This window comes from Nomascus leucogenys, chromosome 7b, assembly GCF_006542625.1.
Source record: "Nomascus leucogenys isolate Asia chromosome 7b, Asia_NLE_v1, whole genome shotgun sequence".
Lineage (NCBI taxonomy): Eukaryota > Metazoa > Chordata > Mammalia > Primates > Hylobatidae > Nomascus > Nomascus leucogenys.
In genome coordinates this window covers 93,612,712-93,637,462 of record NC_044387.1, presented here as the reverse complement: position 1 = coordinate 93,637,462, position 24,751 = coordinate 93,612,712, and the positions used below count along the sequence as shown (strand labels likewise).

General features: G+C 38.9%; 1 protein-coding gene across 2 annotated transcripts in view; it reads right to left on the bottom strand.

The window, feature by feature from the left end:
* The window catches only part of GALNT7 (polypeptide N-acetylgalactosaminyltransferase 7), a 154,774-nt gene that overhangs the window by 55,359 nt on the left and 74,664 nt on the right, over positions 1–24,751 (bottom strand). For both annotated transcript variants that reach the window (XM_030816330.1, XM_030816331.1), the window contains exon 2: positions 20,800–21,260. In XM_030816330.1, coding sequence (XP_030672190.1) covers positions 20,800–21,260 — 461 coding nt within the window. The remainder of the gene's footprint in view (positions 1–20,799; positions 21,261–24,751) is intronic.

Here is a 24,751-nt window from a genome sequence, read left to right as displayed (position 1 = left end):
AAACAATATTTGATGCTTTTTGGTCTTGACATTTCTAAAAGCCATTATCAGATTTCATTTTTGAAATAAATTAACAGGCAAAAAATGTTTTGTTTTGTTCTGTGCTTCTGTTGTCTGAGTGCCCCTATAATAAGACATGCTTATCTGACAAACATCAGAGGAGCCATGCCCCTCTGAGAAACATCTTCACTGTTATTGAGATTTGGGTTTATTATAATGGGGTACTGGGCATTTTGCCCACTAACTATAAATATTTCTGTGATTAACCTGAACCCCATACTAAATATACAAAAATTCAGTGGCTCCTTATTATTTGTGGATTCTATATCCACAAATGTGGATTGCAATTGGAGATGCCTGATGGGCATGCACACGAGGATGTTCTGTTTCTTGTTTCTGCTCACAGAGAAAACAAGTGTCCGGGTGCGGTGGCTTACGCCTGTAATCCCAGCACTTTGGGAGGCCAAGAAGGGCGGATCACGAGGTCAGGAGATCGAGACCATCCTGGCTAACACGGTGAAACCCCGTCTCCACTAAAAATACAAAAAAAAAAAAAAAAAAAAAATTAGCCGGGCGTAGTGGCGGGCGCCTGTAGTCCCAGCTACTCGGGAGGCTGAGGCAGGAGAATAGCGTGAACCGGGGAGGCAGAGCTTGCAGTGAGCCGAGATCGTGCCACTGCACTCCAGCCTGGGCTACAGAGCGACACTCCGTCTCAAAAAAAAAACAAAAAACAAAACAAGTGTCCTATTTGCAGTTTGTTTGGTGCCACAGATTTTCTCATTTTTGTGCTTTTAGTTGGTAATTTTGCTGTTTAAAACAGCCTCCTGAGAATAATGTTCTACCTGGTATTCCTAAGCACAAAGATGCTGTGCTGTGTCCTGTGCAGAAAATCCATGTGAGACAAGCTTTGTTTGGGTGCGAGTTACAGTGCTATTGGCCCTGAGTTCAGTGTAAACCCATCAACGTTATGGGTAAAATAAAGTGTCTTTAAATAGATACATGCCTAAAACAAGGTTAGGTTGGTGCAAAATAATTGCGGTTGTTGTCATTAAAAAAATGGCAAAAACCACGATCACTTTTGCACCAACCTAACATTTTTCTTCACTTCTCTTGACACAAATTATAGATTCAATCACCCAGCACTTACAAGCAAGCATTTCTTTATCTTAGGTTGACCTTAAGAACTTCTTTGTATTTACTCACTTCCTTTATTTACTCACTTCTTCTTTATTTACTCACTTCTCCTCTTTTGTAGTAAGACAGCAGGATGAAATACAATGAAGAGGGTACCATATTTTAAAGATAAGGCTGAATACCACACACCTGGCATGATGAGAGGCCTATACAGAAAAAAGAGCTTCTGAAGCTTCTCTATGCCACACAAGGGATGAAGGTGGCCTCCAACAACTGTGACCTCCAACCAGTGGGGCTCATGTGTGATATGCCTTTTATGTCATTTAGCACATTTGTTCCCCACAATAACTTTACAAGCCAAGTATTACTATCCACAATTGCTAGAAGAGGAAACCAAAGCTCCCTAAATGCTCAATATCATGCTCATAACTTTCAGCTCTGTATGGGATTCCCAAAGTGAACCTCATGTGTACTTATGAACTTGGCACTCTCGGATACCATGCAGCACCCCTCATTTTCTGTGAGCTCTGCTTGCTGAGGTGAAGACTCTGCTGCAAAGGGGCCCCTGCTCCTGTGAAGCTGGTCCCCCTGCTGTGCCTATTCTAAGGAATGGCCATTGCTGATGACATGTGCTGGTCTGTGCCCAGGCATGGTTTCCTGTCACTGCAGAAGCCACTGGCTGGTAATCTGCCCACGAGTGTCCACAAACCCTCAAGTATAGAAATTTGCCATCCTTGAGTTTGACAGGCATTTTAATGGAACGCTCTTTCAGTGTATCTCCCTAGCATTCAGGTATGCGTTTCAGGGGCCAGGCTGGAGGGTGATCTAAGTGACAGGCATGGTACAATGGTAAATTTTGCCCATACCCTCAACACTGATCCTCTACTCCTAGGCCATACTAAGGTGGCTTTTAAGAATTAATATATGATAATAGTACCTATTTATGGGATACATGTGATATATGGATACATGCATATAACGGGTAATGATCAAAACAGGGTATTTAGGATATGCACCACCTCAAACATTTATCATTTCTTTGTGTTGGGAACATCCCAAATATTCTTTTCTAGTCCTTTTGAAATACACAATACAGTGTTGTTAACTATGGTCACCTGCTGTCCTATTGACCATTAGAACTTATTCCTTCCAGCTAACTGTATGTTTATAGCCATTAGCCAACCCCTCTTTATCCCATGTCCCAGCCCTCCACACACACACATGCACACGCACACACACACATACACACGCACACACATACACACACACCCTTCCCAGCCTCAGGTAGCCATCATTATACTCTCTACCTCCATGAGATCAAATTTTTTAGCTTCCATGTGAGTGAGAACATGCAATACTTGTCTTTCGTTGCCTGGCTTATTTTTAACATAATGTCCCCCAGGCTCATCCATGTTGCCAAAAATGGCAGGATTTTATTATTTTTATGTCTCTTATTAATAGTATGACTTCTTACAACTCAGATTTAAACAGAGGCCCTTCTACATACAATTGGAATTTTGTATGTCCACATTTAAAAAGAGTTACCTTGGGATTGATAACATACTTCTTTTGCTACTAAGTAAAAATTTTTATTACTATAAAATGTTTCACAAATGTATCAAAAATACTACAATTAAAACTATTGCTCTGATCAACACACTTTCCTGCTCTTTTCTCTGGTATAGTGAAAGGTCGGTCCTAGAAGATCTGGATTCATTCCTCTCAGCCACTTAATTTAATCCTGGATGATCACATACTGTTTACACTTGGGATTCCTTATCCACAAAGTGAGGGATCTCTCATAGTACCAAGGAACCCCTCTGGCCCCCTTCAGTTCTAAAATTCTTTTCTTTTCTTTTTCTTTTTATTTTTTGAGACAGATTCTTGCTCTGTTGCCCAGGCTGGAGTGCAGTGGTGCAATCTCAGCTCACTGCAACCTCCGCCTCTAGGGTTCAAACAATTCTTGTGCCTCAGCCTCCTAAGTAGCTGGGATTACGGCCACACGCCACTAGGCCCAGCTAATTTTTTTGTATTTGTAGTAGAGACGGGGTTTCACCATGTTGGCCAGGTTGGTCTCGAACTCCTGGCCTCAAGTGATCCATTTACGTCAGCCTTCCAAGATGCTGGGATTACAGGCGTGAGCCACTGAGCCTCGCCAGTTCTAAAATTCCATGACGCATTTAATATATTATGAGCAAGGTTCTTGAAGCGTCCAAGCCATTCCCTTTAAAAGCTACCATGTGACTCCCCAAGTGCAATCTTATGCACTGAGCTCCCATCCATTCTGATAAGCAGTTTATCTGGGCCATTTGAAGAGTGAGATGAAAGCAAAGCTCTAGACTCAGAAAAAAGAAATGAAAAAGGTAAAAACTCTGAAAAGACATGTGGAAGAAATTCAAGACAATCCCATATTGCTTCAGAGAAGGAAGAAGGGAGAGAGACAGGGTGTGGGGTGGGGGATAGAGGAAGATTCGGGGGAAGGAGGGGGTCTGGGGGGCAGAGAGACAGAGAGACAGAGAGAGAGAGAGAGGTGCTTACGCCACCATCACTGTTAGTAAAACAGCCAGCATGTACTTGCTGCTTACCACGTGCTAGGTGGTGAGCTAAGCATGTCACAAACCTGAGGTCATGTAGAGAAGGCTGGTAAGGCTAAAGGATAAGGAAATATAGGGGATGATAAGCTTTTAGAACAAAAAATAAGTTTTCTATGTTCTAAAAGTCATGAATGTGTATATAGAGATATGGGGAAAGACCATGACAACTATTCACCAAACAGTAGCTGGCTCTGGAAAGGTCACTTCTTGGTATGTCAGGCAAAATGGGTTTCTTCCACCCCTGGAGCTGGCACAAACAAAGGCTAATAGAGGGAGACATTCTCATAACAGGATCATATCCTGGAAATGCTAGCAGGGTTGAGCTTGGCAATATAAAATGACTGACTGTCCTCTAGCTAATCCATCTGGTCCCCTGCCTGCTCCTAGGGAAACCGAAGAAGGACAAGCCTGGTATCCTGGCTGCCAGTCTGATGCTCTCCTTGCCAGGATGGGCACAGTGTTGAGTGGCTGGTACATGAAGCACAAGTTTTGCCAAACAGTGCAAGTTGCTAAAGTGCTGGGATCAAAGCAGCATTTGCTTCTGCACCAATACTAGGTAGCCAAGTCAATAGATGCCGCATCTATCGTTATTTTCCAAAAAGAGCTGTCACACCTGGCAGTGGCCCAAGGGCTGTGAAGCCACTCCACCCTCCAGGATGCAGGAAGAGGCAACACCACAACAGAAAGCATGCCACAAAGCTCAGGCTCGAGTGATAACAGCTGCACACCAGCTGCTTGCTGGCTGGTTCTATTTAGCTTTTCTATCTAGAGAAACAATTGTGAAACACCCAGGGGAGAATGTAGAAACACAGAAAAACTTAATTTTAAAATGAGAGAGACCTGGGAAAACATCTAGGTCTCAGGTTTCCAAACTTATTGGAGGACCCCAGGGATTTCAAGAAGGTGCCAAGAACAAAAGTATAGAGTTGCCTAGGAAGTCACTTGAAAAAGGATTCTGGGGCTTCTTGTGGTTAAAACAAGTTAGAAACATTGACAACTCCCTCTTTTTCAGATTAAGAAAATTGAGACTCAGAGGAGAATATGGAAGAGCAATACCCATCTGACCCTACTGTGTGCTCAGAGAACTCACACCGTATTAGGACAGAGATAGAAGAATCAATACCACAGTGTGTAGACTTACACATTATACCTTATAATGGACACTGATGGGAAAAATAAGACAATTTATCATCTTGCAGGGTTGGCTTTGTCTTATAACATTTTGCCTGGTATCATAACCACTCATATCTTAGTTACTCTGGCTTTGGGTGAATTCTTCTGATTCCATTACATATCTGCTTAACATTTTACAATCATTAGAACACAAATAGTAAGTTCCTTCTGACTACTCAGGTATCATATAGCAGATATTTTTCTTTTGAAAAGGGAAGGGTGGAGGGGGTGGAAAAATTGAAATATGCCCTCAGGTTGGTATATTATTTTCCTACTGAAAACTTGGTCCTAAGACTAACTTTAAAACAATTATTTTGTCTATATAAACACTACTTATGACAAAAGTAACTTGCTAAAGGGGGAAGGCTTTGCATGGAATAGCTTTGCAGATGTTGCAAACCAATGAGCTAGCAGTTTAGAACTTAGGTAATCAGACTAATGTCTGACCACAGGTATTCATCATGTAAATACCATTGATCTTATTTTGTGATGTGTTTATATTGATCTTAGCACTATCTCTAGACTTTAAAAAATATGGACAACTTTTGGGAACCCTGTTCAATGAATTCTTGGCATTCCAAAAGCAATCATTACAAAATACTGATATTACAATAAAATACCCAACTAATACATTGATGAACCTTGAACCCTTGGGTTTTGTTCCCATGAGTCCCTTTAATTTTAATTAATAGGATGATGGTAAAATAAATTACTCCTTCCAGTTTGGAGGCTGGTTGCCCTATACCATTTAAAACCATTTTAGTCCCAGGAATATTAAAGCTGGCCAATTTGCTATTATTTTATCCATCAATCCTAAGTAATTAGTATAGAGATAGGATTTCATATTATCCGGCCATCTATGCTTTTGCAGATGTGACTGCACTTCTGCAATATAAAATCAAGTTTTTCTTCTGTATCAGTTAATTAAAATAGAGCTCAATACAATTTTGAGTAAGTGAGCATCTTAATTATCTAAATCATCACTAAGCACAGAATCTCTGAAATTACCAGTAAATCAAGTATAAGAGATCGAATTTTACTTTATAAAATAATGCTGTATTTGTCAATAATCAAACTGGAAGACTGGTGATGACAAACTTTTTCTGAGGAAACTTATTATTCACCTTCTTCATTCTAAAATCTGTAGCAGCGGCTTTTTCAAAGTATGATCCACAGATTTGTGGGGTCCCCAAGGCCCTTTCTGAAGTTTGGTGAGGTCAAAATTATTTTGCTGATCATATAAAGATACTATCTTTTTCACTGTGTGGATCTTTACTCTGATGGTACCAAAGCAAAGTGGGTAAAACTGCTGGTGCCTTAGCATAAATCAAGGCAGTGACCCCAAATGGTGGCCGTATTTATGTTATTCTTCATAATAATATACCCTAATATACCTAATACACCTTCATAAATATACCCTAAATATAAAACACATACCACTTACACTGAATGACCTTGATGAAGCAGTAAGTCTTCCTTGATGAAGATTTATTAATTTTATTATATCCCTTGAGTGTATGCCTTTTTAATATTCTGTGAGACGAAATGGGAAGTATGCATGAAAGACTTCTATTAGATATTCAACTATGATGGGTGTGTCAAGGAAAAGCATCTGAGACTGATCTGTATGCTGAATAAGTTTTTATGATTTATTTTTTAATAGAATGCCATTTTCACTTGAAAGAAACAAAGGACAAACTGTGGTCACTGAGATTGGTTATCTGGAAGTTTTTTGAACATGAATGAAGGGAGCCTGTCACTTCAACAAAAACAACTGACATCACTTGTTGCCAATGACAAAACTTGAGCTTTCAGACAAAACTAAGAAATTTGGAAATATGACAGTCTCTCAGGAGTTAAGGCTTTTCCAATGAGATTGATGATGATGTTAACAAATGTATTGTTCTTATCATTATATAATGAAATTGTCAGTATTTAAAAGATCTGCATTACTTGGGAAACCAGTATTTTCCAAATGACCAACTCCTGATGTTACAGCATCATACAATGGCAAAATGTCCTGTTAAAGTGCAAGACAGACTAGAAACAGTACTAAAGGTTCTTTTTTATGCTTTCAGATTCTATATTGCAACTACTTTTTAAAAAAACTACCACTTGTTGAGTTTTAGTACAGTATCAAAGAGGAGTATCCACAATTACTTGAAAAAAGCTATTAAAATTCTCCCCCCTTTTGCAATTACATATCTGAGTGAGGCCACATTTTCTTCATATATTTCAACTAAAACAACCCAGGGACATAGACTGAATGCAGAGGTACGTGTTGGAATTCAGGTATCTTCTATAAGCCAGACATTCCAGAAGTTGGTAAAAATCTAAGACAATGATACTCATTTCTTTTAATTTTAAAAAATTGATTTTCGTAAAATATGTAATATGTAATGAAATTATTATTCTTAAATGAATTAACGATTAAAATTTTGTTTTAATTTCAATGTTGTATATTTTGATAGTTAACCCACATAAATAAAAGCCTAATTATTTACAGCTATCTATTTATTTTTTATTTTTTAAATTTTTTTTCAGACTGAGTCTGGCTCTGTCCCCCAGGCTGAAGTACAGTGGCACAGTCTCAGTTCACTGCAGCCTCCACCTTCCGGGTTCAAGCAATTCTGCTGCCTCAGCCTCCTGAGAAGCTGGGATTACAGGTGCGTGCCACCACACCTGGCTAATTTTTTTTTATTTTTAGTAGACACAGGGTTTCACCATGTTGGCCAGGCTGGTCTCGAACTCCTGGCCTCAAGTGATCCACCCGCCTCAGCCTCCCAAAGTGCTGGGATTACAGGCGTGAGCTGCCACGCCCAGCCGCAGCTATCTTTTTTAAGCACGTTAAAGGGTGCTCTGTAAGCTCTGACAAGCCAAGTTATTAAGTAAGTGTAGTGCAGGTCCTTGAATAACACTGCCTCATTCAATCTTGTTTTGTTTTAATGCTGACGAGAAAAAAAAAAAACAAAAAACTGATGCGACTGTCTGGGTAGAGTTTGCACACCCTTCCCTTGTCTGCTTGGGTTTTCTCTGGATATACATCCCCAAGCTGTGCCCATTAGGTGAAATGCTGTGTCTACATAGCCCAGGGTGAATGAGTATGGGTGTGTGTGAGTACAGTTGTGATGGGATGGCGTCCTGGCCATGGAGGGTGCCCATCTTGTGTTTTCAGCTGCCAAAATTGGCTCTGGCTATACACCACCCTCAACTGGAATGAGTGGATTGCAAATTATATGAATAAATACAAATTACTGTGAAATAAAAATGGGTAATGTAGACAACAATTATACAGATGCAGGACAATAAATGATGTGAGACAGAAGCGCTCAGCAAGCTCCCCACGTTTGTTATTGCTTGCTTTTGAACTGCGTGGTGGTGGAAGGTACTCCTGACAATTTTCGCTTTGTAAACGTTTACTCGTTGATTAAATTCACCACCATTATGACCACCATCACTCATGGGTTCACCAAAAATTGAGTAAATCATCATCTTACTTGTTTTTATTAATGTTTCTTAAATGTATGCATACTTCACATTTATTTCAATATTTAATATTAGAAGTATTTTGGTCCTTACTTAGAAGTTTGGTGATATTTTTGTGACCAGAAATATGCCATAGGAACTTGACTCTTGTTTATGTTGTAAGGCACAATAACAAACCTAAAAAGGCATGCTCATTTCTACTTGCCAACATAATTTCACAAAGCTCTTGATTCAGTGATGACATACAGCTCTGTAAAAAATACTTTAAAGACAAAACAAAATAAAACACATGGCCCCACCACAACTCTTGCCTCAGTCACTACATTTCTTAAAAGATAAATGACCCTAGTCCTTGCCTTTTCCTATACATAAAATAACATTTGACAAAATTAATGATTATACTTCTATAACCTATCACCAGATATACTCTTACACTGAAACTTAATTTTACACATATTAAAACACATATTAAATCTTCACCACCTACATGTAAACCATAAACTAAAATACTGCCTTAAAACAGCCTGACAGAATTGCTTCCGGGTTATAAGCCTCAATCTATAGTCTTCAGTAAGACTTCCAAATAGAACTAACTTTAATTATTTAAAAGCTTAAATTTTTTTCCTTCAGTCAACAATATCAATTTGCTTATGGCAAAATTAGCTTCATTGTACGTCCTCTTCCTGAACCTACTGAAGACACTGAGCAAGGACTCATAGTCCGGTTACACACTTTACCTTTGTATAATTCATTCCGGCATTCGATGGTATGTAACTACAATATTTATAAGTGAATTTCTTATAATAGTCCTGATAAGTATATTGTAAAATTATCTTTGAAGGTTAATAAAATAAGCATTATTGATATTTTTCTTGTTACTTCAAATAATTTCCCCCCAGAGGTATTAGCAATTCTTCTAATTAAAAATACAAGAAATGGGCCAGGCATGGTGGCTCATGCCTGTAATCCCAGCACTTTGGGAGGCTGAGGTGGGCGGATCACCTGAGGTCAAGAGTTTGAGACCAGCCTGGCCAACAAGGCAAAACCCCGTCTCTGCTAAAAATACAAAAATTAGCTGGGCGTGGTGGCAGGCACCTGGGATCCCAGCTACTGGAGAGGATGAGGTGGTAAAATCACTTGAACCCATAGGCAGAGGTTGCAGTGCGCTGAGATTGTGCCACTGCATTCCAGCCTGGGCGACAAAGGGAGACGCTCTCTCTCAAAAACAAAACAAAAAACAAAACCAAGTAATGGAAATAAGAAATAAGGGGGATAATTCAAGAGGAGAATGAGTTTAATATAACTCAGAATAGTTTGGACAAATATACACCAAATTCTGAAACGCCCTCAGTGGCCACCAACTGGCCGAAAGGTAGAACTAGAGAAATAGCAGGATTGGATCTTTTTTCTTCACTCCTGGTATTTGTTATTAAAAAAAAAAAAAAAAAAAAAAAAAAAAGCAGGAGGAGGGAGAAGAAAGAGTTATAAATGCATCCATGAATGATTACTGTACTACCACCAACAATATTCAGATCTGCCACAATGGAGCCTGTGAACCTTCATGTAACCCTCCACTAATCTAACAACTATCTTCATCTTACTTAGGACAAAGTCTTCCTATCTATTTGTCCCATTCCATCAATCTGTTCCAATTCTTCCCCTTAATCCTATAAATCCATCTCTGTTATTTTCATTGTGTCATACCCTCCTCCCACAACATTACCTCGATTAACTCCTTGCAGCAGTGATTTTTAATCAGGGGTGATTTTGCCCCCCAGGGGGCATGTGGCAACATCTGAAGAACTGGTTGTCACAACTAGGGAGGTGAAAGCGGGTGTGTGTGTTCCTGACATCTAGTGAGTAGATGCCACAGAGGCTGCTAAACATCCTACAATGTACAGGACAAAGAACGGTCAACAAAGAATTATCTGGCCCAAATGTCAAGTGCCGAGATTGTGAAACCCTGTCTTAGGAGGCAGGAAAAAATTCTGCAATAATGACACACTAAACCTTTGCCTTTTACCTTTTTCTAACTTTCCCTGTAAAAAAAAGTTAATGTCCTGTAGCAAACTGGAACACAACCTCTTGGCTGTTAGCATCCCTAACAAGGCAATGGGTGTATATGACAGAATTTGAGTCCCAGGATCTCCATCTTCGAGTTATGTGACCTGTAAGTTTTCTACTTCTCTGAGCCTCACTTTCATCATCCAAAAATATAGTGAAATTGAAAATATACTATCTCAGTATGGTTATAAGCATAGGAGATAGTACATTTAAAAACCCAGCATACTGCTAGACATATAGATGTAACACAGGGACAGTGATGCTGCCGATCCTTACTGTCACTGACTGAAGCCCCCCGTCTCCATCAGCTGCTGCAACAGAGAGATAAGAAAAGCAGCAATCACAGCAACAGAGTTAATTATGTGGAAGTGGAAGACACAGCTTAGACCTCATTTGACGTGATCGAGAAGTATCCTGAAAACCATATAAACAAGTGTAAATAAATACACTAGGGCTGAACCCTTTCTGGGCCACTCTACATCTACTGGTGCACGCCCTTAGCACACTGTTAATTCCAGCCCTTCTGCTCATCAGCCTCAACATCTGGCATATGACCCTGGAGCCAGAGACTAGTACCACAATGACAGAAGATACGAGGTCAAGAACCAACCAAACTCTAGTCTAGGTTACATTAGTGTCTGCCCAGAAGATAGATAGATTCTTCTTTGTATTTGATTTAAATAAGGATACCCAAGGCTGCTTTCTTAAGCAGTTGTGTTTACACAGACTTCAATAAAAGCTTTCAAGAGAGTTTCTCTGTCTTCCTTTAATGCCCCTTCCCCAATTCAATCTCACTGGGAGAAGAAATCAGCCTTAAATATCTTCCTTGGATGGGGACCCACTCCAGCAGGCCTGCAGCTTACCACGTGTGGACTCTGGAGGGAGCTCCTACCTCACAAAAGATGAAGTGCATCCGTCTACTGAAGACTACAACACTTTCCTTTAAAGTGACAGTTGTGAATCTCCAGGGTCTTAAGAATGTGGAGTTTAGATTCTCAAATCTTTCTCTAGAGCCCTTATCATGGTTTTAGTCTGCTCACTGGGCCTTTCTATTGTGGAGAATGCACGGATATTTTCCATTTGATTAAAATGGCAGGGTTCATTCTCAAATAAGTCACCAGGCTATTAAAAATGTGATTTACCTCCTATACAATAGCTACATTTTGAAGAGTGGAATCTCCCTTAGGATTCAGTGAAGAGGGAAGCAAAGCTACAGGTCATTTCCCAGTCACAGACTAAAAGTTTACTGAATGTAATTAAACTATATTATTTATATAATTTTAACTCATGTAATTAGCTTGGCTTTGGTGCTAAGCCCTTTTTCCTTCTTAGCACTTTCAACTTGTGTCTTGCAAAAATGATGAAAGACTAAATCTATTTATGATACACCAAGTGTACCTTTTACATATTCAGCTTAAAATGAGCAAAGATAATTAATTTATTTATAAGTGCATTCAAGAAGTTATATAACAATTATTCAACCATTATTCATATTACTACTTCTACAATCCTTTCTGAAGAAAAAAAAATTGGTGCTTATGATCCTGCTTTACAGCTCTCTCCAATGACTTGCCTTAACCATGGGGAAACTGTCACAAATGATTCCTATAGATTAAGGAGTTGAAGTCAATTTTAAACTCAGAATGAGAGGAAGGACGCCTCCGCTAACTGCCTCTAACCTGGTTTAACTACTTTTAAAGATTGCCTTCTCTCCAACACAGGTCCTTTTACCAGATATTCCAGAGGTAAAGATCTACATGTGTAAATGTAAAAAGAGTGAAGTCATCTGGAGTTTTATAGCCGACTATGGCAAAAGTTGAGTCCTGGCTCTAAACTGGGCCAAATTTATCCCCATTGTGGCCATATGTAATCCTTGCTGTCTATTGAGAGTGGTCTATTTTTTAGAATAGTTGCTCTGCTTCTACAATAAATGGAGAGGTAGGGGATATTCCTTCTATATAAATGTTGGTTTATGCTTGGTTTACCAGCTAGACAGTGTCATGTAAATTATTAATCTAAAATATAGAAAATATCTCCCATTCTTCCTTTCATATTATGGCTATATTATGCAAAGCAGTCATAGCATAGCCCTAAGCCCAGCAGTCTGGCTATGCCTGCCTTTTAGGTGCAATTATAGGCATTTCTGCCTCGTATATATAGTCCTAGCAATCTCTGTTTTGCAAGAGTATGCGAAAGAAAAAAAAGAATGAAAGAAAGAAAGAAAGGAAAGAAAGAAAGAAAGAAAGAAAGAAAGAGAGAGAAAGAAAGAAAAAGAAAGACTTCAGAAAAAAAATAGGGGAAGGAAGGGAGGGAGGGAGGGAGGGCAATAGGACTTTAAAAAAAAAAAAGTGATAACGACCAGACCACACAAAACTTAAGGAACTTTGGGACCAGAGCCCTAAAGAAACCAAAATCAGCACAGTTAAAATTGCAACTAATTTTTGCATTTTGTATCACAGTCCATCCTTTGCAAACTTAAAACCCATAGGCTTGTGCTTTCCTTTTTGTAGGTCTTCGGAGACATTCATTTTTAATACAGAGCAATTTCACCAAAATTAAAAGTATGACCCAAGGATGGCCTTCTTCATCAATCAATTTCTTTCTCAGTTTCTTTGGATGCACGTGCAGCTTCTTCAGACAGCTAAATATAGCAGCAAGTACAGTGAGTGGGTCTTAAAGCCAGTAAACTCCCCATTTCTTTCACTAAAGAAAAACACTTCTGCAGAAGACAATTTTTTCCCCTTAAGGTCTTCATAAATAATTTTTTATGGCTGTCTCTTTAGCTGTGAGAAACCTTATTCCTGATCACTTCCAAACATTAACATGTAAGAGGAAATCTATGAACCACAAAAACTTACACACTGAATTGATATAATTTCCCTATTTACCAAACACACAGGAGGCAATATGCATCAAAGAAACATATATTGTAGCAGACAGCCTGTATCTAATGGTTCTGGAATAGTGTGAGCTAAATTACCAAAGGTGACCATGCTGACCCACTGAGGGAAAGGGGCGTGTGTTCCGCCATCCACACTGCACTCTATCACGTCTGGGTCTATTGGCACAGGCTGTCTTTCAGAAGGAACTGATAACCTTTTGGCAGAGAACAATGACTAAATACTTTGAAAAGACTGTTAGCTCAAACATTGAGATGCTCTAGGAGGAAAGGGTACAAAAAACATCCCTTAATCTCTGTGTTAGTGTTTCCCATGGGCAAAAGACTTATTCTGAGAGAAAAAAAAGAGTCAAGGTTTTCCTGAAATTGTCTGTCACTGGGGTGGGATGTCATGGGATATCTAGTGGTGTCACCGTAAAAATTTTTCAAACTAGTCTCCAGGAAACTTTTTTTAAATTCGTAGTTGGGGGTAGAGGGCTGTGAAAATATAATAAATGCAATGTGAGTTTATAACTTTTTATCAGGCATACTTTGTGAATTGTAACACTGGTGGCAGAGCTAGAGGGATGAAGGGAGGGGAAATGAAGATAAATCCTCTGTCAATAGAGCAACTTGGACAATAACCAGAGAGTGGGAAGGCTCTCATCAACCAGATGAGGTCTGGGCAGCAGAAGGACGTTTCCACCAAGGGAAGGGAGCCATCTAGAACCTATCAAGGGTAAGAAGGCACTTCAGGGAGAGGGATTCAAGATTGCTGCTACTCTGCTAATGGAGGTTTAGAGAAACAAGTTACCTCAATTTCCAGTTTTTGTAGCCTCACTGAAATAAATATGGTACCTCCCTAAACTGCTGTAGAAATGGGGGTAACGTAAGTTAACTCCTGTTTTTTAAAATAATTTCAGTTTGTCTAAATGCATCTGTTGTTAGCCAGAACCTTAAACAAAAATCAACTTGAGAAAATTCTAACATGCAATGTATATATGTTTTTATGTTTATATGTGTGTGAAGAAGAAAAGTAGATATCAGAACACAAGGACTTATTTTAAAGTAAATCTGGAAAACCCCTGAATTCACAAAGTAGTCTAGTTTCCAAGAGTAAAAATTTTCAGGTCAGTAAGCAACATGTCCATCTTGGGTCATCTGAAACCACTTTCAAATGTGTTTTCTGAACATTAGACCTAAAGTTGCTAAACTGTAGTCTGAAAAATAAAATATGTTTTGGGCAATCTATGTAAAAAAGGGATTGTGTGTGAAAAATTGTCATCAGTTAGTTTGGATGGTCATACAGAACCACCACATATTCCAAAAACAGAAACTAGGGCAAAGTACAAATACCTCTGCATATACATGATTCATATATGTATGTGTATGTATGATTTCTATATATTCTAAATATTTGTCTTAGCATTTTATGAGTAGTTTAAGGTTTTAGCTCTAGCTGAGATCTATGGATCAAGATACATAAAACCAAATTAAAAGGAAAGCTATAGCATTCCTACTAAATCAATGTTTTAAAAATAGCAACCATTTTATAAATTATAGCAATACATTCTAAATAGCTTGGTAGAGATCAAAGAGAACCCTTTAACATGGATAGAGAATAAGAAAACCTCACAAACACAATTCACCTTAGATAAAATTACAGTATAAGAATCAATATTTATTTTGGACTCAGGTAAGAGGAGAATTATCTGGCATATAAGGCATGAGTGTAAATGTAAAATATCTTTTTAAAAAAAATTTCCCATAGACAAGCTTAAGAAAGATATTAACAATCTTACTAACATGTGCATAGCTCTTAGAATTTTCAAAGCACTTTTACATCTATCATCTCACTTTGTAATTGCAACTAAGATAGCTTTCTACAAAACAAATGCAAAAGGTGTGCAGGTGGGAGAAAAGGTTAAATATTAGAAGCAAATGAATTCATTCAATAAGTCAAAATATTTAACTCATTTGTTTGAATCAAAATGCCTCTGATTGTCTGCTTTGTTGGGCAGAAAAAAAGGGTAAGAATATTTCCAAGTGTTTGTGTCAGCAGTTCACAGTAAAAGGAAATAAAATCCCAAACTTTATCAGAAGAAAATCTAACCTATCCACAAACAGAACTTTCTACTTCTTCCCATAAACAGGCTCCTCATCCTGACTGGCTCTGCATGAATCCATCTAAATCAGGGAGCAGACCAGTTCAGGTAAACGAGCTTTGGGCAGAGTGGATTGTTCTATCCTAATCAGCCTCTTTCTGTTAATGGCACCACTCCTCTTTGTGTTACTGAGCTTCAAAGCCTTGGATTTATCTTTGATTTCCCCTTCCACTCCATCACCTCCCAAGGCCTACTGCTTCTAACTCTTTTGTTCTCTTACACTGAATCTCCTTTTTCTGGTTCTATAACCCCCACTGGAGTTCCCACTCGAATGCCACTAACCCTCTAACAGGTCTCCACCCCCTAATCTACCCTAACACCTCTACTAGTTTGAAATCCCCAAAGTTCTCTTTATAAACCTTCAGTGGGTCTTCTCAAATACCAGATTCAATTTAGACTCTGTGAATGGCATGTAGTCTTCCGATACCCTACTATCTTCCCAGCTGTATTTCTCTCCACATACCTCCAGATCCAAGTAAACTGCACTACGTGCTCATGTCTTCTACTACATGTTCAAGTGCCCTCTTCCTAAAGTCACCCTACTCTTCCTTCAGGGTCTTCCCTAATATCCCCCTCAACTATCCTTTTCTTTTCTTTGAGATTGGCTCTCACTCTATCACTCAGGCTGGAGTGCAGTGGTGTGATCTCGGCTCACTGCAACCTCTGCCTCCTAGGCTCAAGGGATCCTCTCACCTCAGCCTCCCAAGTAGAAGGGACCACAGGGATGTGCCAACACGCCCAGCTGCTTTTTTTGTATTTTTGGTAGAGATGGGGTTTTACCAAGTTGCCCAGGCTGGTCTCGAACTCCTGGACTCATGCGATCAGCCCACCTCGGCCTCTGAAAGTGCTGGGATTACAGGAATGAGACACCATGCCTGGCAAAGTATCCTTTTCTGACTCCCCTGTAACTTGACCTCTCACTCCTCTGAACCACATTATTAAAATACCTTTCTAATGGTTCTTACATTCTGCCTTACATTATGGCATTCTTTCCTTTCTCCCTAGTGGTAGATGGTGAGCCCCTTGAAGGCAGGGACAGTGCAATACATATTAGAGATACTCAGTATCTGTTGAACTGTGAAGAAAATCATATTTGTATTTTATAGAAAAAAGTGTGAAGGCAGGTGAAGTCATTCTTGGCTCAAGTCATTAAAAAAGAAGCAGGCCTCCAGTTCACTCAAAATACTGTTACTCACCCTTTTAACAAGCAATCAACAGCCAATAAATTACTCAGTCAGTGAATGTAATTCAAAGCTATCACATACAGAAGTGTGAGTCATGCCAGCAGCTGGACAGTTCTCTCCTGCTTCTAGGGAAGAGAACATTCATCTACAAAGACTACAGAACAGCCGCAAGAACGAACAAGCTAACCACAGTGTCAGATGTCACAGTTGGACAAACAGCCCAAGCCTGGTCTCTAAGCCATGCAGGTGCCTCATTTCTACCACAGACAGAGGCAGGAGAACAAGGCTGTTAGGGCCTGTGTTCTGAAGTGGCAAAAAGCCAGCACCACAGCAAGCCAGCTTCTGAGGGGCTCCAAGCACATTCCCCAAGAGGGATGAGGATGAGGAAGGGTGCATCCTCATGTGCACAATATGGATGTGCGATATGTTTTCAATATGTTGCCAGTAAAAGCAGACAAGTGCTAATATGCATATTAGGTAATATGCAACACTTAGGCGATTTTTATTTTAGAGAAAAATTCCAAAGATTGTCCACATTCTAAAGTATAAATAATTTTACTTAGAAAATTATGTTATACTCTACATTGAATTGTAAGTGTTCAAAAAGGAATGAAGTCTTTCTCATTTTTTTTAAGTGGGAGAAAGAATCCAGTTTAAAAAATAATTTGGATTCAGTTTAAAAAAGTTTCTGGGATTTATTATATTTGGGCATTTTGAAATATTAAAAAATGACTTTTATCACTAGTATAGGATTTCAAAGAGAGGCTTAGGAGCATTTACTAAAATAGATTTGGGCCTTTTAATTTTATTGGAGACACAATATTTATAGAAATAATACACAAAAACATGCAATGTCCTATTTCTAGGCACTGCTCCAGTTGTGCCAGAGGAAAGAACACGGGACACAACTGGCTATGCAAGGCATGGAAGAAGGAAAGAAAGGAGACAGGGGTGCAAGGAGGACTCAGAGATGCGAGGTTCCCATGGAAATCAGTGTGTCTGAAATTTTCAAAGGAGATGAAAGCTTTCACGTCATGGAAGGTACTAGTAGAAGCAAGAGGATGTAGATAAGGCAATGTGTGACATTTACGTTTTCCAAAAAGCAACAGAGCGTATCAAAGCTAAATAGTAACTGAAAACATTCGAATGTTGACAACAAGGTAATGAAGAAAATACCATAGCAGTAAAAACAGCTAATAATACTTAGGTTTCTAACCAACAGGCTAATAAAAGACTTTTTGTAGTCAATTATGTCATTTAATTCTAATGCTAATCCTAAGAGATTGGTATGGTTAGATCTGTATTAAGGTTTAGGTAACTGAGGGTTAGAGAGGAGAAGTAACTGGTCAAAGATTTCACATCTAGTGATGGCATCAATGTTTGAACCCTGGCTAATTTCATTCACACATTCATTCATTCTCGACAGATATTTACCAACTGGGTAGTACTACTGAGTTCCTACTTGTCAGTTACTAGGCTTACAAATAGGCATGGTTCTTGCTCTTAGGAACTTATCTAATGAGAAAGGCAGCCAATAAACAACTTAATAAACCAATATCTAATTATAAAATTTGATAAACACCAAGAACAAAATGGCTAAAGACAAGTAATAGAGAATAAAGTGGGGCCTTAGCAAATTAGACAGCATGGGGTTACAGAAGTGCAAGTGAGGCCTGAAGTATGAGAAGGAGCCAGCCCGTCATGGGAAGAAAGGAACAAGCATTCGTGGAGGAGGGAAGAGCATATGCAGAGGACCTGAGACAGGCCAGCACAGCTGGACTATGTGGGCAAGAAGTATAGTAGCAAGAAGAGGTCTGCAAGGTGGGTAAGGGCCACAGCGTGGGGGTTGCTGCACGTTAGGAGTTTGGGTTTTAAGTGCAATGGGAAGGCACAGAATGGTTTTAGATTTGGGTTTCTAAAAGACCACACTGATTTCTGTCTGAATAATAGACAGTAAGAGGCAAGAGTAGAAATGGAAAGACCAGTAAGGAGACTTCTGCAGGATTCCAGGAGAGATGATGGTTGCATGGCCTCAGGTGGAGGCAGAGGAGAGGAAAGAAGCGGACCTCAGAAGTGATCTGGGCTACATTTTGGTGGTAGAACCACCAAAGGGGCCTTGCTGATGGACTGGATGTGAGGGGTGAAGGGGAGGGAGGCACAGAGGATGTCTCTAAATCCTGTGCTGTGCTTTAATCCTTGTACGTCATTTAATTTTCTTATTTCTTATATTGAAAAGTTAGCTGTATTTATATTGGTGTTTTAAGTGACACATTTTTAAATAAACAGTTTATGTGCTAAAATCTTGTTTCCACACTGTTAAGCTCACCCTCTGATTGTAACATCTGCACTGAGGTACACTACTCAGAGAGAGATATATACCTCAGGTGTGCAGTGATGGAAACGAAGGGGCTTTCACACCAAATCACCTAGGGGTGACGCACAGTTTTGCCATTCTTCTGGGTAAATGCAAAGAAGTCACAACTCTGTCTGAGCCTCAGACTTCACACACACAGGTAAGAGCTCTCTCACAGTTTGGTTGTGAGAATTCAGTAACTTATACTAAGTCCCAGCCTGGGACTCATTACAGTGATAAGAATGCCACCAGTCATGTCGCAAAGCACCTCTGTAACAGAGATGAGGGATCTGACTGGGTTGCTACACTGAAGATAACTGAGACACGCTCTAGACGAGGGACTGTAGATCCTGTTGGGGTCCTAAAGGGTCCTCACATGGCAGCTCTAACTCTTTAACAACCATCTTTATCTCCTGACTAAGACTGACAGATAAACCATAGAACACCGAGTTAAAATTGGATTTCAGGGAAATCCAATTTAAAAAAATTTTTAAGTATGTCCCATGCAATATTTGGAACATATACTAAATTTTTTCACCGTTTATCTGAAATTCAAATTTAATTGGACATCTTGTATTTTTATTTGCTAAATCTGGCAATGCTATCTATGACTAGGCAAGTCTCTACTGGGAATAAATTACTCTAAGATTCTTCCTTCACAGCCCCGGGAGATGCTCTCACTGTTCTCTGTATAAAAGGTTGTATCACTTACCATCACACTGCTGCACTTCCACTCCTACTTTCTTTGCACATTTCACTCATCTCTTCTCACTTTTACCAGTAAATGTACAGGAATGCTCAAAGTCTATTGAATGGCATTATATTGGACACGGGATTTTACTTAGTGGTCATAAAGAATGCTGGTGAATAGGTGTATGTGTATGTGTGTGTACATGCATATGTGTATGTGAATAGGTATGGGGGTGTGAGCACCTGTTGTATTAACCTTTTAAAAATGAAGATTATGCTAACAATACATCATCAGGAATACATTTTGAGTGTTTTCTAGTAGCAGTGAATTAAATTTCCAACTACATTAATGAAAGTTATGTAGATCCTATAGTAGTAGAACCAGTTATTGAATAAACTGAAAGAGAAAAGCTTTGAGTTCATTCGATAATCACTATCCATCAAAAGTTAAGAGCTGAAAATCTTTCATTTAAAAATCATACTACTTGAAAAGAATTGGAAATCTTAGGTCACAGTTTCATCTATCTGAGTAGATAGATGCATATAGTAAAGTGTTTCAATTCCCAGTTTCAGTACTGAGGAAAAAAATTAAAGGAAACATAAATCTAGTTAATTATGTGAGACACCCAGAACACTGTTACTGTTTGCTATTGTTCCACAACAAGATAAGGCACTTGCTCCAGAATGAAAATCAACAAATCAAGGAAGTTTTGCTATTTAAAAATTGTCAGTTAAACTAAACAACATATTTAATAGTGTAGTTGGCTTACATCCTGCTGCAAGCTCATTTTCTCACTGTGGACTGGTAACAAAAAATTCACAGATCAGTGCCAGTCTGGGGACCATATTTTGAATAGCACTGATATAGAGGGCCCTGGAATTTTATACAGCCCGCCTTCAATACAATGGCATAAATGGAGGGACCGCCTCCTTCTGACCATTTTACTTTTCAAAGATCCTCTTATTTCCTTGAAATAAAGGCATCAATAATGTCTCCATTCTAACAATCTAACTAAACCTAAAAACCCATGAAAACAACAGCTGCCCCATTTTTAGAAAGAAGAGGATGTGTGCTTACTCTTCTTGGCGTAAGTCATTGACGCTGCGGTCCAGTGAGATCATGTCACTTGCCACCATGTTAAATCCAAACTCTTTAATGCTGGCTTGAATTGCTTGTTTGAATTCTGGTCCCAAAACCAATGGCTTGGCTTTCTCTCCGGGGCCACCAACCACTCCAGGAGGCTCAGGTTCTTTGGGTTCAAAGTTACTGAGGATCCCTGGGCGAAGCACAGGATCATGGTAGGTGAATGTCTGAGGCTTAAATGTGAGATACTGCCTCTGCATGATATCTTTCTGGGAATCTCCTCCAGCATGGTGCTCTTGTTCATTTTTGGCCTTGTTTTTTCTTCTAATAGACTCTAAGTCCACTTCTACTCCTTCAACATGAGGCCATGGTACCACAGGTTTGAATCTGTCCTCCCCAGGAACTAGTCCATTGCCGCCTCGGTTGGGCATGGGGTCATTGACATCTCTGTCTTCCTATACAAAAGGGAGGGGATATACAATGAGTACATGAAGGCAAACCACCACACTAGAGCTCATGAGACCAATTTTCAGGTTTTAAAAAAGGCTGAGGCAACAATAAAACAGTTTGGAATACAAGCGGGCCATTAATCAGGACTTCCCATTAGAAGATATCTTTCAGGGTAGAGAGGAAATACCAAGAAATAGGCTATCTCCTCGCCTTACAATTTCAAAATTAAAGAAAGGATGCATTTTTACTTCTCCCTTTACAAACCCACCTCTCTATCAAAGACCTCTTAATAAAGCATATTTTTAAGGGTTAGAGCAAAGAAGTTCTAGAATCTTTGATTAAAGCAGATGCTTAATAGGTCATGTTTGTACAGTATGTGGTTTTCCCAGTTGTCCCGTGTGTGATAAATATAACCTTTTGTCAGTAGCATAACCATATGGTGGCAGTGGTATTAGATGGATGTCACTGTCAGCAGGCTGGCTCAGTGCCCCAAATGGCAGAGGAACAAGGCGGGGATATGCAGAGTCCCAATTTGGTATTTTTTACTCACTGAGAGTTTATCTGAATTCAGAAGTATAAAAAAAGCTAATACCTGTAACTAAGTCAGCTTGGGCTTTTAAACCACTCCCCCATATCTAGTTTGCCCCATTCCAGAAGGAGCATGGGTCAAAACAGATTCTTTGTACAAGGATATTCATTCACAGTAAAGGGTGCCTCTCTTTTCTGTTTGGTCCGTCTTCATCACCTATGCAGATCTTCCAGTCAGATATCCTGAGTGCTTTTGCTTCTGAGGTATTATATGTTAAGTTTTTTCCTAAGCCAGTACCATTCTTTGCACAAGACACTGTTTCTCAACATTGGCATCACCTTGATGGCTTTAAAAAATGCCAATGTCTGTGTCTTACCCTCAGACATTGTGATTTAATTGGTCTAAGCATTTTGATTTTTAAAAGCACTCCTGGTGATTTTAATATACATCTAAGCCTGAGAATCACTGGCTTAATGGGAGGGCTGCTCGTTATAATTAGACAAGGGGATTACAGAGGACACAGCTGGTGAAGAAGGTGCACACAGAATAAATGCAAAATAGGCTGATGTGTCTGCCACTTCCCCCTACACTAAGACTGTGTGATTCCCCAACAGATTAGTCATAATATTAGCACCACCTGACCAAAATCTTTCTACAGGGTTAGAGCTACCTTGAAAAGTAAAGTTTACTAGTTTGCCTTAAAAAATACAAAAGTAAGTCTCTAAGTATGATGTTGATGTGTAGGCTGCTCTCTATTAGTTTATTTAGAGGCAAAAACCTTTATAGAAAGTCAGTTATTTCAGATGCGAAGTTAGTAGTTAAGGGATCGCTAAGTCTTGACTTTCAAAAGTTCAAAAAGAAACTTTTTAAAATTTTCTATGTTTAGGTAACATAGGCATACAACACAAAATTCAAAACATCCAAAAGGGCATGTAGTGAAAAGCAAGCTTTCCTGCCTTTCCTTCTGCAGGGGTAATTACAGCTACCAACTTCTTGTGAATTTTTCTACAGATGTGATATGCATGTATAAACATACATGTGTATGTATAACAAGATAATTTTTTTTTGAAGACAGGACATAGATTTTAACTAACTCATTAAAAAAGGAACCTGTAAGATATTACAAATGGTTCAAAAATAAATCCAAAGGACAAAAATAAATATCAAGAATATTGCAAAGAATTTACAAATAGATGCAAATCTGGTTAAATTGGTCACTCTACATAGGGCAATAATCAGTTGCATTCCACCAGAACTATTTCCATTTCAATGGACAAGAGTCCTTTGCATCACTCTCAGTTTTCTGTAATTTCCAGGATTGTAAAATAGGAAATGGTGAGATAAGCTGGAAAGTAGAGTTAGACAGTCATCTTTTGGGAGCATTTCAAAGTTTTTCACAAGTTCCCCCCTAAATAGAAAAGGCAACACAGCCTCATTGTATAAATGTGATGCCTTTCTTCAGGCATGTGTGGTACAGGGTTGAGAAAGATGCTGGATCAGCCTTCTGATTGTCCCACCTCAGGGACTTCACTTGAGCCTAAACTATGAGCCCTACTAAGGGTCAGAATAAGTGAGTAGAAGGCTGTTTTGCTGGAAATCATATTCAGGAAGAACTGAAGATTCTCTTGGGAATTAACTAAGTAAAGTGTAAGGCACGCATGACTGTAAGAGAGAGGTAAAGGGTGATTCCGATGATGGAAAAAATGTTCGTTTCTCCAATTTATCTCCTGGCTCCTTCCAAAATTATACTTACTTATGTTAGTGTTGTAAGTAAATTAATATAGAGATATCATTATAAAATATTGTAACACACTGGTTCCAAGTTGTTGATGCTGAAACAAGTATAACACAAAAAGGAGAAAGACATTCTCCTCCACTTCAGTTTTTCCTATCACAGGCTCAAGTGAATTGGTAAACAGGGAGGTAAGGAAATGTTATTAAATATAGAAGAGTAGTTTGAACAGCTCATATGATGTCAGCATCCATAGCCATAGCATCCACTAAGTTACCTAATGTTCCATAGAGAAGAAATTGAATATTAGAATATAGGATATGATAGTACATGAAATCAAATTGTGAAATACACACTATTGTTTAGGTTGGCCTATGCTAATACCAAAATTGCAAATTTAAATATTTTTCAAATTCAACTATTTCAAAGAGAGAAACTTTAATGGATTAAAAATTCATGTTTATTTTCCTCCAAAAGTTGCTTTTTTTTTTTTGACTTAATGGTTCTTTGTCTAATCTTAAACTGTTAGTGTTCTTTAGGGTTCTGTTATTAGTCTATTTGTCATTCCAACCTCATTCTGGGTTATTTCATTCTCTTCCAAGCTCGGTGACCAGTTTTATAGTGATCATTGCTACATCCATTTCCCCAGCCCATATCACCTTTCTGAACTCAAAACCTTACAGGCAACTGCTTCCTGAACATTTCTATTCATATCTCTCTAGTACCTAAATTTAACATACCAAAAACTGAACCTATCATTCACCTCACATCACAAGCCTGTTTCACTGACTGACTCCTTACTTCAGGGACTGAAACCACCATTCACTCAACTGATGAAATCCAAAACCTGCAATCATCCTCAACTTTTTATTCTTTTATCTACCCTTCTGACATCCAATTCATCATAAATTCCTGTCAATTCTATCACCTGTGTAGAGCCTCCATCTGGCCACTTCTTTCTATCATCCTCACTGCTACTGCCTTAATTCAGGCACCCTCACCTCTGAACAAGATTACAATAGGAATAATAGTGATGATGGTAAACTCTGTGTCCTAAGTGCTTCACATACATTAACTTATTCAATCCCATGAGTTAGGTACTATGATTGCCATGTCTATTTTATAGACAGGACATCTGACAGGGAAGTTACCTAAGATTAGAATCAGTATGTAGTAGAGTCAAAATTTCAATCCAAATAGTCTGGCTCAGGATCTATACTCTTAACTACTATGAC